Source organism: Mustela lutreola, chromosome 4, assembly GCF_030435805.1.
Source record: "Mustela lutreola isolate mMusLut2 chromosome 4, mMusLut2.pri, whole genome shotgun sequence".
Classification (NCBI taxonomy): domain Eukaryota; kingdom Metazoa; phylum Chordata; class Mammalia; order Carnivora; family Mustelidae; genus Mustela; species Mustela lutreola.
The window spans coordinates 28,472,262-28,485,727 of NC_081293.1; the positions used below are offsets into that span (position 1 = coordinate 28,472,262).

The 13,466-nt window shown below is 40.6% G+C and overlaps 1 protein-coding gene across 2 annotated transcripts in view; it reads right to left on the reverse strand.

Moving 5' to 3' along the window:
- The window catches only part of ABCC2 (ATP binding cassette subfamily C member 2), a 73,336-nt gene extending 60,155 nt beyond the window's left edge, over positions 1-13,181 (reverse strand). For both annotated transcript variants that reach the window (XM_059169223.1, XM_059169222.1), the window contains exons 1-2: positions 13,050-13,181; positions 11,231-11,404 (exon numbers count right to left, since the gene is read on the reverse strand). In XM_059169223.1, the coding sequence (XP_059025206.1) occupies positions 11,231-11,404; positions 13,050-13,082 (207 nt within the window). In that variant the 5' untranslated portion in view covers positions 13,083-13,181. The remainder of the gene's footprint in view (positions 1-11,230; positions 11,405-13,049) is intronic.
- Between the last annotated feature and the right edge of the window lie 285 nt (positions 13,182-13,466).

Below are 13,466 nucleotides of genomic sequence, written 5' to 3' on the forward strand. Positions count from 1 at the left end.
GGCTTTTCATCATTCGTCATTCCGGAGAGATACGGGTGACAACCACTCTGGCTTCTTCCTATTGAAAAGGGGTGTAGATCAGAATTTGAAGAACGAGAAACAGCCTTACAAATCCAATTAAAGATATTCCCTGGTGGTAAGATGAGCCCCCACAGCCTGCATGGAGCCATTATTTGGAGCTTTCATGGGTAGCCAAGTCAAATACTTGCTATTAACTCCTTTGCGATGCTTATGGATTTGGGTTACTTCCTCTCTTCCCCCAAATCTCCTGAACCTGCCAGATAAGTAAGGAAGGTCACTTACTTAGTAAGTGCACCAGAATGGCTCTCTGCTAGTTATCTAAAGTAGCCAGAGGGGAGAACAAATGGAGGGCCTGATATGGAGTCAGTGTCTGCGCTCCTACACTCCGTCCCCAACGTCTTTATGGCCCGCACCATCTATGCACAGCACTCTTCACGATGACCCCAGAGCCAGATTGCAAGAGGTGACTTGCACTTCTGGGTCACAGCAGCAATGCAAACAGCAATGCAAGGTCCCTCCGGGCCCGGGAGGGACTTAGTAAGTAAGTGACCTTACTTACTTAATCACTTACTTACTAAGTAAGTGACCTTCCTTACTTAATCACTTACTTACTAAGTAAGTGACCTTCCTTACTTATCTGGCAAGGCTCCCAGGAATCCTATATGGAATGTAACAGGCTGGTTCCCGCCCCGCTCCTCCAATGGCATTCATTGGCTCCATCGTCGTCAGTGTTTTCAGGCTGTCTGGTCATATCTGGGTCTATGTAGGTCCCTCTCAGATAGGACACTCTTGTCAAGGCCTTGGTAATACAACCAATCATTCCAATGGTGTCGTGTTATAAGGAAAATATTCTTTTTTTTTTTTTTTAAGATTTTATTTATTTGCCAGAGAGAGAGAGAAAGAGAACACAAGCAGGCAGAGAGGCAGGCAGAGGCAACAAGAAAAGCAGGCTCCCTGCTGAGCAAGGAGCCTGAGGGACTCGATTCCAGGACACAGGGATCATGACCTGAGCCAAAGGCAGTGGCTTAACCAACTGAGCCACCCAGGCGTCCCAGGAAAACATTCCTACTGAACTTCTGCAAATAAGAAGAACTGATTTCCCTTTGGACAGATTCTCCTAGTTTCACTTAAGTCAGCCCCATGGCAGCCACACTAGTACTGGGTTAATAGGGACTAGGAAAGACACTAAGGTCCTGCACTCCTCCCTCGGGGTCTTTCAGTCTCTCAGTGTCCCACAGTCCTAACTCCCAAGCTGCCACCCCCTCTCTCGGCCCTTTGGCTTGAAGTGGCTCCTTAGCGCCACTAATTTAGCTGCAGAATATTCCCGCAGTCACTTTCTGGCTAGCAGGAATTTCTTCTCGGTCATCCCCAGTACATTGTATTGTTTTTGAGTGACTACAGTATGGACAATTTGGAAAAAACAAAAACCCCTGTGAAATGGTGGAAATGAATCCGGTAACCCACCGAAGAGGATGAATAGTCTTGCATTTTAAAAGCTTATGGAAAACTTGGGACACCTGGGTGGCTCAGACTCCTAATTTCGGCTCAGGTCATCATCTCAGGGTCATGAGACAGACCTGGAGCCTGCTTAAGATTCCCTCTCCCTTACCCTCTGCCCCTCTCCCTCCTCAAGAAAAAATAAATAAAAGCTTATGGAAAACTCCATTTCAAATGGTTCAGAAATGTCAAGTACTATAAGCTGGTATTTAAGAGGAGTGTATGTATCATTTATGGTTTTAATTTTGTAAAATAAAGATTTATTTTAACCACACACATAAAAAGTCTTTGTCTTAATCAAAGAGGAGTCCTTACCGCAGGGATCTTGAGATTTAGGGGCCCAATTCTCTCAAGATAGACTAGTTCTGCCCCGCATCAGGCTCCCTGCTCAGTCGGAAGCCTGCTTCTCCCTCTCCCACTCCCCCTGCTTGTGTTCCCTCTCTCACTGTCTCTCTGTCAATTAAATAAATTTTAAAAATAAATGTATTAAAAATAAAGATACAGTAGTTCTCCCTTCAGTGCATGCTAGTCTGTGCCTGTGCACCTGCACCATCCTAATTTCTAACCATTCCTTCTGACGCTGAATTGTTTCAAACATAATGTCTGTATTAGAAGCACATGTGGCTCATTTATCCTTTTCCAAAGCCAATGCATCTGTGGTCTGTTGGGATTCTCTCACCTGTTACCCACCCTTATTCCGTGGACTATTGTAAGGCACAGATCAATGGCCAAGCAACAACCCACAGTAACTCATGCACGGTCTCTTCCCCACTCCCTTGTCCCTACCTTTGTGAACAGGATAGCGGACACTCCCTAGGACATCCCCCGCCCCCTCCAGCCCCACACCACCGAAAAGGGCAAGGTCATTAGACCAGAAAAGTTTTAGAAGTCAAAAAGCAAACATGCTTTTTTTGGGATAGTCATAGTCGTTACTGTGTTTGCAGCTCCCCTCCCAGAGTCACCCCCATTCTCGTCCCTTCAAGCCTGGAGTGGTAACCGTTGGCTGCTAAGCTCCAGGTTCCCTTGTAAATACAACCTTCTCACATCCTATTTGGCCTCAGCTGCCAGTTTCTTGTGACTGATGGTAGAGTTCCCTACTCAAAGCTATTCTCTTCTTCCTAATAGAACCCCTCCCCTTTTTTGTAAAATATCTACTCCATTCAGCTCAGCCATGTGCTCACGTGGAAGCTGGACCCATCTCCAACCCCATGAAGTGAGTGAAAACCAGTCATGATGGTCCCATTCTCCTGGCCTGTAACTGCCTGGATCATAGGCAGGCAACACAATTCTGGCCGAAGAGAACTAGGGAACAGCTAGGGGGGATCTTGTTTCTGGGGACTCTGGGAAACGTTTTTCTCACTGATCAAAGTGATACATAGATCCAGAATATGTAAAGAGCTCTTCACAAGTCAACAATAAAAAAACCACAGGTGGGGTGCCTGGGTAGCTCAGTGGGTTAAAGCCTCTGCCTTCAGCTCAGGCAAGTCATGATTCCAGGGTCCTGGGATGGAGCCACGCATTGGGCTTTCTGCTCGGCAGGGAGCCTGCTTCCCACCCCCCCCCCCCGCCTGCCTCTAGGCCTACTTGTGATCTCTGTCAAATAAATAAATTTTTAAAAATCTTTTAAAAAATTAAATAAAAATAAAAAACCACAGGTAACCCAATTAAAAAATAGTCAAAGGGTTTATTTAAAGAATAAGTTTTTTCCTAAGAAGGTATACAAATGGCCAAAAAGCATGCAAAAAGATGCTCAACGTCATTAGTCAAAACCATAGTAAGCTCTTTGCACCAACTAGGATCGCTATAACTAGGATCGCTATAACTGAAAAGATTAACCATGACAAGTACTAGTGAGAATGAGTATTAGAACCCCCATACACTGCATGCAGGAATTTAAAGGAGACAGCCACTTTGGAAAACAGCTTGTCATTTCAAAATATCAAACGTAGAGCTACCATATGACTTAGCAATTCTACTCATAAGTATATACTTACTCTAATACTTAAACTAAGTATAAAAGTATATAATACTTATACTAAGTATGTAAGTATAATACTTATACTAAGAAAATTGAAAATCCATGTCCATCCCAAATAAACATGATGTATCTATAATATTGTATTATTTAGCCATAAAAAGGAATGAAATATTGATATATACTACCACACGGATGAACTTTGAATATATAATACTGAATGAAAGAAGCCAGACACAAAAGGCTATTGTATTACTGCATTTAGATATGAACTATCCAGTCTAGACAAAGAGACAGACAGCAGGTTTGAGATTTCCAAGGGATAAGAGGAGGAGGGCACAGGGAAGTGATGGTTTAATGGATACAAAGTTTCCACTTGGGGTGATGGAAAATCCTGGAACTGGATAGCAGTCATGGTTGCAGAACACTGTGAATGTATTTAGCACTACTGCATCTTACACTTTAAGTTGGATGAAATGGTCAATTTCATGTTCTCTGTATTTTATAAAAAAAAAAAAAGGAGTGAAGTACTGATTCATGCCATTACATATATAAAGCTTGAAAATAGGGACATCTTGGTGTCTCAGTCAGTCAAGTGTCTGTCTTCTGCTCATGTCATGATCTCAGGGTCCTGGGATCCAGCCCTACATCAGGCTTCCTGTTCAGTGAGGAGTCTGCTTCTCCCTCTCCCTATGCCCCTTCCCCCATTTGTGCTCCCTCTCCCTCATAAATAAAAATCTTAAAAAAAAAGAAAAGATGAGGAAAACTTGAAAACATTTTGCTATGTTAAATAAGTCAGGTGCTGAAGGCTACATAGTATATAATTCCATTATATGAAATGTTCTGAAAAGACAAAGCCATAGACAGAAAGTAGATTAGTAGTTGCTAAGGCTTAGGGGAGAGGGGTGGAGGGGGAAGGGAATGGGTTGTTACTGCCTAAGACCTGAGTTTCTTTTTGGAGTAATGAAACTATTCTGGAATTGGACAGAGGTGATGGTCACACATTTTTGTGAGTCTACTAAAAACCACTGAATTGTACACTTTAAACAGGTGTGTTTTATGGTATGTAGACTATATATCAATAAAGCTATTTTTAAAGGGATCTATAGGAGCACCTGCTGTCTTTATCTGCCTTTGGACACTGACTTGAGGGTGTGATTCCTGGAGCTGCTGCAGCCACCTTGTCATCATGTGCTACTTTAATAACTGGCTTGAGATGCTGAGCTGATGAGGAAACGAAAATAATCAGCTATCTGCTGAGGTTGTCGAGCTTCTAAAGTAATAAGTCCTGAGGCTGCACTGCCTCTGGTCTTCTTGTTATGTAAGAAAATCAGTTCCTCATCACCTCAGCTAACAGGTGTGACTTGCCAGTGAGATCTTCCACTGACAGAAATCTATTCCTTATAGTCAGCACCAGCTGAGAGTAAGACTGGGAATAAGGACAGAAATCAGAGTCTTAATGGAAGCCCTGTGCACAGAACTGGTACGGTTAGGCCAGTCATTTCTTTGTTTTTCCCACTTCCAACCCATCATCACAAATCTACTGAAACTCTACTTGCCACAACCACTCCAATCAGGCTAAAACAGAAGTAATTCTCTGAAACAGATTGCTCTCCTGAGGAGGAATGAGAAGATAGTGAGTGTCTTGGTGCCCCAGAGGAAACTAGTTTTCGTATGGCATGCAGTAAGGGTGGAGAAGTCCAGCCTGGCCTCCTGCTTTTGGGAGAAGCCATAGTTCCACACACTCGTCCAGGACTCAGAGCTCAAAAGCAGTCCTCCCCTCAAGGAGAGGCCACCCGGCGGGAGATGTCTTACAGATTGGCAGAGGGGTCTGCTCCCATCACATATATTCATTAACTTAGTCCTTTGCTTATAAATGCAAAAAGAACAGTAATAACCATCAGAAGGTGGAGAAAAACCAATACTAGCAAAGAAGATGGCCAAGATAATTACACAGAACAACTGATTCTGGGATAAAACAAACAAATTATTAAATGAACAGAAGATACTTCTAAATTATTTTTAAAATTAATGTCTTAGGAGAGACCTGAGAAGACATTGCATCCATTAATAGGTTGATTTTTTTTAGTGTATTCTGAAATTAAGAATAATTCTTAGAAATCAAACCCATGATTACAAAAATAAAGGCTCTTTAGAATGACTGAAAGAAAAGAAATTAGGGAATATCTCAGAACATAGATGAAAAGAGAAAAACAAATTTTAAAAAGAGAGAAGTTGAGAAGGAAAATAAACTCAGTGTCCAAAACCAACCTAAAAGAAGTTTTGAAGAGATGGAATTTCAAAATTGGAGGAAAGGAAGTAAAAAGACTAATAGATAAAAATTTCTCAGAGATAAGAAAGACATCAGTCTTTAGGTTGAAAGCATCAAACCCACTGAATGAGAAAAGACCCATGTAAACAGACTCATTAAATTTCAAGACATCAAGAAAAAAAAGAGGATAAAGCCTTCTACAGAAAATAACCCAGTAGCACAGGATGTTGGGAAGCAATATGACAACATCTTTGGAGTTAAAAAAAAATGTGTTTGAAGCTAGCATTCCATATCCAGATGACATTTGCAGAAAGCAAGGACTTTGAGACTTTATTTACTATTGCTCTCTCTGAAAATTTTATTTGAGGCTCTTCTTCAGATCCAAGAACTGGGGGAGGGGGCACAAATTCTCTCATTTTACACAAAGGGGTATCAAGATGTCGAGTATAAAACTGATGGCAGATCATCTTTAGGAATAAGGGTAACCAACAGAAGAACTGAAAGCAATCATACAAAATTAAAAGACAGAGAGAAAGAGAAGAAGAAAAGGAAGGTGAGGGTAGGGCCAATGAACTGAATTCCTTGTCTTGCATGGAGGGCAGAAATAGATCTTTTTTAAAGGTGATAGATCAAGAAATACAGGTATAAACACATTATTTACAGATATAGAGGTAACTATTAAAATAATTTTAAATGAAGGTCTCTGGAGAATGGTACTAGGAGATAGAAGGGTAAGAAATAGACTTTAACTTTTCATTTTGTGTTTCTTGGCTCTTTTTTCTTTCTTTTTTAAGAGAGTGGCAGGAAACATACCAAAATGTTAATAGGAGTGTATCAGGATGATAACAATGGTCAATGGATTTAATTTGCTTCCTATTTCCCTAGAGTTTCCAAACTTTCTATAATAATCTTGCATTATTTTTTTTAAAGACTGTATTTATTTGACACACAGAGAGAGAGAGAGAGAGAAAGAGAGAGTGCGTGCACAAGTGGGGGAGCAGGAGCCAGAGGCAGAAGGAGAAGCAAACTTCCTGTGGAGCAGGGAGCCCGATATGGAGCCTGATCCCAGGACACTGGAACCATGGTCTGAGCCAAAGGCAGACACTTAACCAACTGAGCCACCCAGGAGCTCAACCATGCATTACTTTTATAATCAGAAACATGCACACACTTTTATTAAATAGGATCAGGGAAATATTATGGTTGCCCTGAAATAATCCTTGTCTTTGATCTGTGATTTATTGGAGGAGCTTCAAGTGCACATGGAATTTACTAAACTTCTTAAGGAAACATAATCTCATTGGTATTAAAAAAGAGAGAAGAGTGCTTTGGCCATATTTAATATCTCTCCATCTCTGCAAGATCCTCTTTTTCTCAGAGCTTTATGAATGATAGTCACTCTGGTTGAATCTTCTATCCATTGTAGAGGATCTATTTCTATCACTTCGCTGGCAGATTAGTATCTAACTTCAGCATCAATATTTTCAGGCAATATGACCCCTAGCAGTCTATTCTATTTTCAGAAAGTCAGTATTATTAGAAAGTCCTTCAATATACTTAGCCAAAGTAGGCTTCCCTGGAATAACCTCCACCCACTTAATCTTGATCCTGCTCTCTGAAACTCTGCTGAACAGAAGAGGCTCACAATCTTCTATGTTATATTCTGCAATCACTAAAGATGATTTCCACATTTCACTGGCTCAACACCAAGTCTATTTTTGCCACACATCTTCCTTCCTCTAACCTCAGCACTTCCACAGCCTCTAGAACCAAATTCCTTTTTCGTTTCCCTGGGATTGAGCTCATTCATTCATTCATTCATGTATTTTGTGATTCAGTTCATTCAGTTACCTACTGTGCATCAGGTCCTTTCTGTAAGGATGCATCTTTAAACAAACAAACTTGTAGAATCTCTCACTTTGGTCAAGCAAATGGACTTAGTTCAGACAAGTATAGACAGTTCAGGAAAGTCGGAGAGAAATAGCCCAAAAGCAGGAAATGGAGAAATAAAATCAAGTTGAGGAGTGAGCCCAAAAGAAGGTTCTCATAGAAGTAAAGTTTTACTATGTGAGGAGTTATACTTCTACTTTTAAAGAAGAGACCAATTATTTTGAAAATTTTAAAAGGCAGCTAATTTGTGCTTGTTACTCTCAGGGTAGAGGGCAAAAAATAAAATATAAATTAGGAATGCGGCTCGTGAGACTATGAGCAAGGATGAGTGGATGGATTATTAGCTATGAAAAAAAAGTCAATATATTTATTTTCTTTTTGTCTATAAAGATTTGTATTTATAAAAGTTAGACAAAATGTATTATACCCACATAATAGAATGTAAGTTAGGCATAAAATGGGAAAGAAGTACTGATATATACTATGATATGGATGAACCTTGAAAATCTTACACTAAGTGAAAGAAGCCAACTATAAAAGGCCATATAGTATTATAAGATTCCATTTATGAAATCTCTGAATTAGGGAAACTAGAGATAGCAAGTAGGTTAGTGGTTGCTTAGGACTAAGGAGGATGTGGAGATAGGAGGTTTGTTTCCTAGAACAGCTTTAGAAAAGCTGATTATGTTGATGTTCTAAACTGTTCTAAAGCTGATTATGGTGATGGTTGTATATATCAGTATGCTAAAAATTATATTTAAATGGGTGAATTGAGTCTCCAAAGGCAAGGGAAACTAAAGCAAAAATGAACTATTGGGACTTCATCAAGATGAAAGGCTTTTTTACAGAAAAGGAAACAATTTCAAGAAAACCAAAGGAAAACCTACCGAATGGGAGAAGATATTTGCAAGTGTCTTATCAGACAAAGAGCTAGTATCCAAAATCTATAAATAATAACAAAGCCAACACCCAAAGAACAAATAATCCAGTCAAGAAATGGGCAGAAGACATGAACAGACATTTCTCCAAAGAAGACATACAAATGGCCAACAGACAAATGAAAAAAATGCTCAACATCCCTCAGCATCAGGGAAATGCAAATCAAAACCACAATGAGATACCACGTCATACCAGTCAGAATGGCTAAAATTAACAAGTCAGGAGACAACAGATGTTTTTGAGGATGTGGAGAAAGGGGAATCCTCTTACGCTGCTGGTGTAATGCAAACTGGTACAGCCATTCTGGAAAACAGTATAGAGGTTCCTCAAAAAGTCAAAAATAGAACTACCTATTGCACTACTAGGTATTTACCAAAAAGATATAAATGCTGTGATCCTAAGGGGCACCTTCACCCCAATGTTTATAGCAGCAATGTCCACAATAGCCAAACTATGGAAAGAGCTCAGATGTCCACCAATAGATGAATGAATAAAGAAGATGTAACACACACACACACACACACACACACACACACACACACACACTGGAATATTTCTCAGCCATCAAAAAACGAAATCCTACCATTTGTGATAATGTGGATGGAACTAGGGGATATTATGCTAAGTGAAATAAGTCAATCAGAGAAAGCCAATTATCATATGATTTCACTCATTATGTGGATTTGAAGAAACAAAACAGAGAATCAGAGGGGAAGGGGGGGAAATAAAATAAGACAAAATCAGAGAGGGAGAAAAACCGTAAGAAACAAATTGAGGGATGCTGGAGGGGAGGGAGGTGGGGAGATGGGGACTGGGGGATGGGCATTCAGGAGAGCATGTGATGTAATGTGTACCAAGTGTTATATATAACTGATGAATTCCTGAACTCTGCCTCTGAAACTAATAATACACTATATGTTAATTAATTGAATTTAAATTTAACTTAATTTAATTTAAAAAATAAATGGGTGAATTGCATGGTATGTGAATTATATCTCAATAAAGCTGTTTTTTTTTTAAGATTTTATTTATTTCTTTGACAGAGAGAGAGAGATCACAAGTAGGCAAAGAGGCAGGCAGGGGGAGGGGGAAGTAGGCTCCCTGCTGAGCAGAGAGCCCGATGTGGGCCTCGATTCTAGGACTCTGAGATCATTACCTGAGCCGAAGGTAGAGGCTTAACCCATTGAGTCACACAGGTGCCCTAACGCTGTTTTTTTTTTTTTTTTAAGTTAGAAGTTCTTATAGTTAATTAAGTACTATGATTAAGTACTGTGATACTGATTTATTCATTACCCAGCCTTTTCTCGGAAGTCTCTAACTCATTCGCAAGGGTATTAAAGCATGTTGTTCAATGTTCAGAATCTAACACATTCTTGACTCCACTTCTACTTCTAGAATATGTTTAATATTAACATTTAACAAATTCATACTGAGTGTTAAGCCCTGTGCTTGGCACTTGGATCAACAAAGGAGACAATGACCCTGCCCCTACTCTCAGGGACTATTCTTTCCTGTCCAGGGTCCAACAAAGCTCACCACCAGCCCCTGCCTTGGAGTGTCGATGAAAATCCCACTGCATTTAGCCAAGTTGCTTCCTTCTGTTTAGATTCCAGGTAACCTGAGGTCGTTAGTATGTGCACTCACAGAACATCAAATCTAATTAATCTTTTTAATTAAACCCAGTTTAAAGATCAGGAGAGATAGGGAAAAACAAACCACCACCAATAACAACAAAAAAGGTAATGAAAAAAGCAGATGGTGGCGTTTAGGAGGTGGATTTTCAAACTCAACTGAATGTCTTGGTTCCCACAACCCTTTCTGCATTAATCAGTGCAGCTGGCCGACCGGCTCCTCCCCTAGTTCCTTTTGGGCCCTCTCCTGCAGCTCCTGTCCTTCCCATATTTCCCTACTCAAGCATGTCATTGTGAGCACTCACCGTACCTCACTCTACTGTGAGTGTCCAGGGACTCATGGAAGACTTTGGGAAAATGGAAGCCTTATTTCAGACCCAAGTTATGAGAGATGAATGATAGTTGGGTTGCCTGAATGGTACAGAGAAAATGGTGCATTTTATTTTTACCTCATTGTAGGTGCCAACTGAATTACAGTCTCCTGAGTTATTCAAACAGTCTCAAGACGGGTCATCCAGTATTTGCTTCTCAAATATTAAAAAGACAATAAATATTTGACTGATTGGTTACTTGTCACTGGTGTTTAAAAAATCTGCTATCAATAAGATTTAAGTGTCACTACTCTCCTATTTTTAAAGATTTTATGTATTCATTTGAGAGAGGGGGGGGGAAAGAGCGAGCATGAGTTGGGGGTGTAGAGCAGAGAGAGGAAGGAGCAGATTCTCCACTGGGCAGGGAGCAGGGAGCCCGACATAGGGCTGGATCCCAGGACCCTGAGAACATTAGCCAAACCGAAGGCAGGCACTTAACCAACTGAAACACCTAGGTACCCCAAAAGTCATCATTATGCAAAAATTAAAGTTACCTTAACTAAGAAATATGACATGGGGCCAGTGACTGCCTGTCTTAGGAAAGCTGATTAAAGAGAGGGAAGCAGACACTTTAACCATCAAAAAATGTCTCTGCCCTGTACCAAGTAATTAGAAAATAGTGGAGTTCCCATACCTGCTTAGTGAGGTAGAGTTTGGTTATAGGAGATCTCTTGATCTTAGATCTATACACATGAAGAAGCTGCCAAGGAGCCAGGAGCCAAAGGAAACCCAAAGGAATCCACACCAGAACAGTTTGCTCAAAACAAAGTGGCAGGTCCGCTTCTGGGCTATCCAAGAATGAAGAATTCTGGGGGACCAAAACAGAAAGATTGTTGAATACACTCATTTTTTGAAGACAGAAAACCCGTGTGAGGGAACCCTCCACTTCCACCCCTGTTCCCAAACAATTTTAATTCCGTTCTATATCCATAGCCAACCTGACCCTTTACCTAAATGCATTTTCCTATTAATCTCCATGGATACAAAATCAACATTTAATGACAGTGACTTTTTGGGTCAATGCAACCTTTATGAACCTTTCGTTCATGAGCTACTCTAAGTAAACCTCACCACTGCATTTGCCAAGTTATGGGAAGAAGAGGGACAGACTATTCTTCAAATAGTTCCCTGGGATACAGGAACTTGTTCTTATTTTTGTTTCTAGCACTAATTATGCTCCCTGACAGATGTTCAAACATGCAGGCAGCAGGATGCTTTCATCAGACTATGGCATTTCGCCTCCTTGGGCCAGAGGGCTTACAGTGATTTGAACCTAGGGGACCTTGGGCCTAAGAGCTGTAGAGCACCAGTAGAAGGAAGGCTCATCCCCAGAAAGTCTATACTAGTCTTTACATTCTGCAATGGATAGAATTGTCTTGTGAAGTGAGGGTAGGGATTACCAGTTATTTCTTGAGTCTTCTGAGGGTAGATTTTTCTCTCCTCATAAACATTTTTAAGTTATTTTTGTAGAGTTGTTCACACAGACTCTTTAAAACAAACATTGCGGCACCCTGACCAAGATGATCTGTCAGATATTCCCAGAGAGAATTCCCCAAAGATGGCCTAGTATGATCCTGGCCCCATTAAGCCCCACCTTCCTGTGGTAAACACGTCCCAGCCTTGAGGCCCTTGGGGCCCAGGTTCTTTCTAGGATGTGAAGAGTTAACCAACTGCTCTGCTATCTCATTCCCACTCTTCTTATCACTCCATAAAGTTACTTGACTTTAGAATTCAGAAGAATTCCCTAAGATATTTTAACCAATTTAATAAACCCTCCATGTGATTCTGATGCTAGACATTTGCAGACCACACTTACATAGAATCACTAAATCTAGGTTCCTTTTCATTTTCAATTCCACTAAGCCATTTGGTACTGTTGCTCACCCTGACTTGAAATTCTCTCCTCTAATGGTTCAAAAATTGTCTCAGTGCTCATGATGCCCAAATCTGTATCCCTGGCCTCACCTTCTACTCCATACCACTAACTGCCAGTCCCTCTAGAACTGTCTCCAGAGGATATTCATTTCTACATCAGCAAGACTCAACCTTGGGTCTTCTCTTCTTCCTCCCACCCCCCAAACTCCACAACAACAACTTTCCCTCCTAACATTGTTGAAAGCCTCTTCCCCATTTCTCTTCAGAGAACACAATTTTATGGCTAGCTAGTCTGAGAAGAGAGTCTGGGATACAATAAATATATGGTAGAGAATACATCCATTACCTCTTCCACACAGAATATCCTCTGGAGATACTATGACATATCTTTTCTTAAGCCCCCCAACCCAAAACCTAAATAACAACAACAACAACAACAACAAACCCAAACCAAAAAACTCTGAGCTTTAGACCACCTGCCCATCTAACTCTTTTAGTTCTTATTGGTAGCAACTGAGGTTAATCTACTATTTTGAGTCTCAGAAGAGTCAACAGTGAAAATAAGTATTATTCCTCACCCAAAATGTAGAGTTGCAGAACTTCTCCAGCATGGTTCCTGGAGCGCTTGTGGAATGAAGACTCTCCTGTGACTCTTGTTTTTTATTTACTCTTTTCCTCAGAGAAACTGGACTGTAAGCAGCAATGCGTTATCTCCCATTCTGATGTTCTGATATTCCTAATAAAACCAGGTCTCCTGACCTTTCATCTTAACAGTTTACTCATTAACCTGACTCAGATGTTTATTTACAATATCCCAGTAGAGAGACACATGACTCAAGATTGAGGCACCCTAAGGGTAGGTAGACTCATCATTTCCCAAGTACCAGAAGCCTCTGTATGTATGGTCATAAAAGGAAACATTGAAAAATGTCAGCAGAGCTGGCAGACAATTCACGAGTGGAGGAGCCCATTCCTTCTCTTGAAGACATATGACC